At 38.1% G+C, this 6,220-nt stretch overlaps 1 protein-coding gene across 1 annotated transcript in view; it reads left to right on the top strand.

The window, feature by feature from the left end:
- Nucleotides 1-6,220, top strand: part of otog (otogelin) — a 95,507-nt gene that overhangs the window by 27,979 nt on the left and 61,308 nt on the right. The window contains exons 15-16 of the mRNA XM_014025379.1: nt 2,713-2,890; nt 5,005-5,129. Coding sequence (XP_013880833.1) covers nt 2,713-2,890; nt 5,005-5,129 — 303 coding nt within the window. The remainder of the gene's footprint in view (nt 1-2,712; nt 2,891-5,004; nt 5,130-6,220) is intronic.

Genomic DNA, 6,220 nt, shown 5'->3' with positions numbered 1-6,220 from the left:
CCAGCAGTAGGGGCAGCCCAGACCGCAGCCTGACAAATACCCAAACATACACAATCGCACCATCCCACCCTCATCCTCACCCCCATCAGTCAAAGACATACAAGGACGCCACATTCCACTCATACCCCCAATACACACTCTATACCCCCATATCTCTTTATTTTCGGTAAAATATTCTTCCAGTGCAAAGTGAATGGACACACAAAAGTGACTCTCAGTCAGTGAATTTTGATTTGATCCATAAATAAATGTGATAATTTATTTTACAAAATCACACAAAATCACTACAGTACACTTAATTGTGATCAATCAGTTTCCTATAAAAGTTTAGAACCAACAATAAACAAGCGCTTCGAGCTTCGTTAATTGTCAATACAACACTAAAATAAAACACAAACGTCTAGCTTAAATGTTGAATACCAGACATTTGAGGCAAATAAGTTTGGCAAGGTAAGTTTTAAGAAAAGGAAGGAAAGTAAGGTGTTAGCTCTCCTAACTTTAACTTAAATAATGTGGGTTTAACCAGAGAGGCAAGGCATTCTCTACTCAGCATCTGCCAGATAGCGAAGTTCACAACAGCCAGCTTTACCTTTAAAGATGAGGTCAGTCACCTGTCCAGGTACTGGGGTCTCTGCTTAGAAAATCCGTTTTGGACCATCCACACAGATGGACCCTCACGGCGTGTTTTCCAGACTCGCATTCATCCGCGTCAAGCCGTAGGAAGAAGGCAAAGCCAAAAACTGGATCCCGATTTCAAAATAAAAACTTCAGACAGGAAGATTTTAAACAAGTTGGATATACCAGGCGTTGGTTATATCTGGCTTTGCGGTTTCCCCGTTGGTGATGAAGGGGCTAAACCGACCCAGCTTCAGCTCCTGATCCTCCGGGGAGAATCTAGCTGAGTGAGACTGTTTGTCTTCACAGACGAGTGGTCCGTCAATTTCTGCCGTCTGGGCGGAAACTGTTACTAAGAAGCTTAGATTCCTAGTTCTGCCTTCAGAGGTTAGATTAGAAAAGAAGTTATCAAGGAAAGGTGTTATTTCAGAGACTTGCCGTCGCCTCCTGAAGCTAAACAATGATTATTGCTTCTGTGTAGTTCAGAAACAAAGCATTTCATGATAATTATTATCTGATGAGAACTTCTTTAAAACTTAACTGAAAGAATGAATTGCTTCAAATTCAAAACATATGCAAATATGATTCAGACAAGTAAAACACTGATGTTTCATCAACTTTAAACCATTAAGATTAGTTTAGTTAAATAAGCTTTTTGCACAGAAAATCCATACATAGCTGAAATCATACTGAGGGAGAAAAGAGATCTGTCCACCTTTCTCCTGTAACTTTGACAAACATTCTCTGATTATCAAAATGCGTAGCCTACCAACTTTCAGTTAAGAGAACAATAAATCAAAGAAGAAGATTCTTCTGTCTATTATCTGATTAAGAAAAAGAGAATGTCTCTTTGACAAGTTAAGGTGACCTGAGGTGGCCTAAATTCAGTTCTAAGTGGAACAGAGTTTTTGTCTCTTTAAAGGCCCATCAGAGGTTTGAGATCCAAGACAGTTTCCTTGATTATTTCTCTCAAGGTGACCCCTACAATAATAACCTTCAGTTTTTTTAAAATACACACTAAGAACTAGTGTTGTAGTACTCAAGACTGGTCTTGGTCTTAAGACCACTTTTTGATGTTGTTGATCTGGTCTAGGACTCAGTGGTATTTGTACTCAGTCTTGTCTCGATCTTGGACATTGAGAACTCAGGATTTTATTTCAAAACTAGTCAAGACCACAACTGTGGTAATATCACTAAATTGCCAGAATTTTGTCCAATTTATTTCTTCCTTGATTTCATTGCACGTAAAACATACTGATTCAAATCCAAGCATGACTCATTGCTAATTCTGTATTTTTTCGGCTGTCACCCATCCTCCCATTTATCTGTAAAATCTTCAGTAATATAATTCTGCTACATAAAGCATAAAGAATATATTTGTAAAACATCCAGTAGAAAACACACAGCGACTTGTACGTTCGGCAGTGCTTCACATTCAGAGACGGTGGGGACTATGTCAAACTTGTATCGTCACTTAGAAAGGAAGCACAAGGGTGCGCTATGTGTAGAAGACATTAGCAAAGCTAGTTAGCTAACATCAGCAATCTGCCTCTGTACCAACTCTTAACCCGGCCCTCACACAAAGCAATGTAGTCAAGATTAGCTACCTGTGTACAGTATACTGTATGTTTTAGGCCACTAGTTCCCATTTTTATTTATTTATTTTTTTTCTGGTCTTTGTCTCGATTCGGTCTCGGCTTCCCTCAGTCTTGGTCTTGACTTGGTTCAGCCCCTAAAAGTCTTGGTCTTGTCTTAGTCTTCACTTAGGTGGTCTTGACTACAACACTACTAAGAACACAATAATTTTCAGCAAAAACAAGCTTTTAAAATGCAAAACCAAATTTAGGACAAATAGTCATTTAATGTAAAAATGTTTACCATCAGCAATTTTTCCAGCTGTATTTTTGATTGTTGTAAATTGTAACAACGCAGCCCCTCAATATTTTAAACCTGACAACAAAAAACTATTTTGTCCATGCAGCTGCACAACACACATGGTGTATACGTCATCTCCTATATTAATTTTATTTAAATCTGAAAGGATCTTCCAGGTTTTAAATTCTGACAGAAAAGCTCCTGCTCCTACATCTCCCACAGACATCTTCCATGTTCAGGAGCTGTCGTCCATGTTCCTCCAAGTGAGAACGGCGTTTGGCCTCCGTCTGCAGTACAGCTGGGCAGAGTTTCGTCTCTATGTGCAGGTCGACGAGCCGTGGAAGGATGACACGGTGGGGTTGTGCGGCACCTTCAACGGCAACATTCAAGATGACTTCCTGTAAGTGTGTGTGATGGCTGACCTTTGACCCCTTTGCCACCCAGCGTTAACCCTTCTTTCCTCCCCTCCAGTGATTAGGAAAGAGAGCGTGCTCTTGTTTCAGTTGACGGGAGGGAGGTGAAGTGCTCTCCTCCTCTGTAATGCACACGAGCCGAGCGGCTCAGCATCAAAAGCCTCGCTCTCTGATCAGCTCTTTTAGGCAGGCCAGATGAGCGCCCGACTGGACACACCACTTCAACAAGGAATTTACTGTTAGTGGAATAGGGGCTCCACTGTGGAGCATCGTAATGGCTGACCATAATGGCCGGATGTTGTCTAACAGCTGTAAGTGGATATACATCAGTGTTGGTGGCTGAAGTGGTGACTTGCTGCTATAGGAAAACTGGAATTGCCGCCTGAAAAATCCTACAGATCATCCTTTCTATATTTTATCCCTGTGACATACTTTAAATCAATGTAAATTTAATACTTTAATTACAGACTTCTAGATTGAAAAACTAAAAATGAGCAGTTTTAGTGGCTGCAGGTAGCACCTGATTTTATAAAAATTTTTTTAAAACAATTGAGTTGCAGTGATAGGCAGAGTTGTAAAGTAATTAAGTACAAATACTTTGTTACTGTACTTAAGTAGAAATTTTGGCTATCTATGCTTTACTTGAGTAATAATTTTTCTACCAACTTTTTGCTTCTACTCCTTACATGTTTACACAATTAGCTGTGCTTTCTAAACCCTACTTTTTTTTTAAAAAGGTAAGAAGTAGAAAGTCATTACTCCTATTTTATTCTGGCGCCTTATTATTAAAAAATAAACTGCCTTTGAATTAAAGGCAGTTTGTGTAATCGTTTGGCTTTCTTAAGTAGACTTTTATTAATTGGCATTCTATGTCATGGTGAAGTTTAAACAAAAATGTAAAATTTGAACCGAGCTTACAGTGTGTGGGCTCTCGATTACACTGCCTCAGGTTGAAGAAAGCCCAAACAAGACTTAAAATTAGTAGTTTGTCCTTAAAGCCTTTAAGTAATTTGGACATTTGGGTGAAAAATGTGTCAAGTCAATAAATATTTCTGTGGTAGATAAAGAGAATTTTAAAAATCCATCAAAATCCAGACAAAGGATCTGAATCTTCTTGTGTTTAGAAATGTTGATATTATAGACTTAATTGATTCCAACAACTTAGCTTGAAAAAAGCTGTTGCACAAGTGTGTAGTGGTGGGAATGTGTTGAGAATGACTCCGCTGCTATCACTCCACATTTTAGCAGCGTTTCAGCAATATTTGTTCTTCTTAAATGTCAGCAGTCATGTATTGTGCTGACCTAAAAAGTTGTAAATGAATGTTCAATGATCATTTTCTGCAATATTTATTAAAATGCTATTAGTTTTTCATGAGATACTGCTTACAGAGCTTTAAAGTTTTAAAGAACAATTTTGCACGATCACTTATTGAGAAAGAATAAATATATTGTGACTCAGCAACTGTCACATCAAAAATGGTTCAATATCTGTAAATTTAACTGTGCGTAATCAGCCTGTCATGAGTAACATATGCTTGTGTTGTTTGCAGATTCTTTATACTGTCAGTTATAAAGCAAATTCTGCTTGTATAAAATAGAGAAACCATGACCCAACCTGCTTGTGTTTTTAGGCAAACACTTTACATGATCATGTCATTTTAGAGCCTTAAATTCATTCATTCATTCATTCATTCATTCATTCATTCATTCATTCATTCATTCATTCATTCATTCATTCATTCATTCATTCTTTTTTGTTATAAGACAAAGGCCACACATATTCAGAAAATGTCCCCAGTAATGGGGGGAGAAACACAATAATCCAGTTTTCAAATGTGGGAACAGCTGTAAAAAAACAACAAATTACTGCTGATTTTGTTTTAACTAATATAATTTACAGGAAGCATTAATGTCACAGTAGATATAGTGGGATTTGATGAGTTATTAATTAAATGCAGCAATAAGTTTAACAACGTAAAGATGGCACATTATTCAACATGGACTTTAATCTTAATTTCTGTTTTATTGTCTGAACTGAGTCAGTGGACTGATCTCCCCCTTCATGATGCTGCACTTTAGCTGTGCTCTGGTTTTCCTGCAGATCTCCATCAGGAATGATAGAAAGCACTCCTCATCTGTTTGGAAACACCTGGAAGGTCTCGTCAGCCTGTTCTCTCAGCTTGAGTACGCCTCAGCTCGACCCATGTGACACTCACCAACAGGCTGGTCAGTTCCTTTGTGGCTTTTTTGGATTTAAGGGGTATTTAGTATTATCAGATTTTTTTCAAATATGTAACTATATGTCTATCATATCATCTCAAATGTAAGTAAATAAATATAGTTGGTAAATCACTAAAACAAGAAGTTGTGGTGGTTTAACTCAGGTCTGATTCTTCACATACAGTACATCACATAACAGATCTGTAATTTTAAGTTTTTATATCCTGCATACATTTTTGACGTAATTGAACATGTGGGAATGAGTAACTGATCAGATAAGTGCAGGAATCTGACAAAATGCAAAGAACCAGTAAAAGAGAACTAGGACAGAATTTTAACATACTGGATACCTTTCAATGCATTTGCATGAAAATGATCATTTATGTTTTTATTTCATTGTCAAACTAGAAGGTCCCCTTAAGCAGTGTGGACCCACCAAGAGTAGGTCCCTTTAACAGATCCAAAGCAGAGGGTACCTCAGACTATTTGGGTGATAGTTTAAAGCACGTCTGTTACTGAATCTGATCTCCAGTTAGGCCGGCGTCACACTACAAGAAAATCATGCAGATTTTTGTCCTTCCGACAATCTTAAGGAAGTGCAGATTATTGTGATGGCTCTAAAGATAATCATAGCAGATATTCCCGCCGTGGGTGGTGAGTTAAGAGTGATCAAGTCGGCTCAGAAGGACGTCGGGACCGGTCCGACCTCAAATCGGGGATATTCAATACAGTGGGGAAAATAAGTATTTAGTCAGTCACCAATTGTGCAAGTTCTCCCACTTAAAAAGATGAGAGAGGCCTGTAATTGACATCATAGGTAGACCTCAACTATGAGAGACAAAATGTGAAAAAAAAATTGAGAAAATCATTTTGTCTGACTTTTAAAGAATTTTTTCGCAAATAATGGTGGAAAATAAGTATTTGGTCAATAACAAAAGATCATCTCAATACTTTGTTGTATATCCTTTGTTGGCAATGACAGAGGTCAAACGTTTTCTGTAAGTCTTCACAAGGTTGGCACACTGGTATGTTGGCCCATTCCTCCATGCAGATCTCTAGAGCAGTGATGTTTTGGGGCTGTCGGCGGGCAACACGGA

This window comes from Austrofundulus limnaeus, unplaced genomic scaffold (assembly GCF_001266775.1).
Source record: "Austrofundulus limnaeus strain Quisiro unplaced genomic scaffold, Austrofundulus_limnaeus-1.0 Scaffold472, whole genome shotgun sequence".
Classification (NCBI taxonomy): Eukaryota; Metazoa; Chordata; class Actinopteri; order Cyprinodontiformes; family Rivulidae; genus Austrofundulus; species Austrofundulus limnaeus.
Note: the sequence above shows the minus strand (reverse complement) of the source record. Positions and strands in the feature narration are given on the sequence as shown.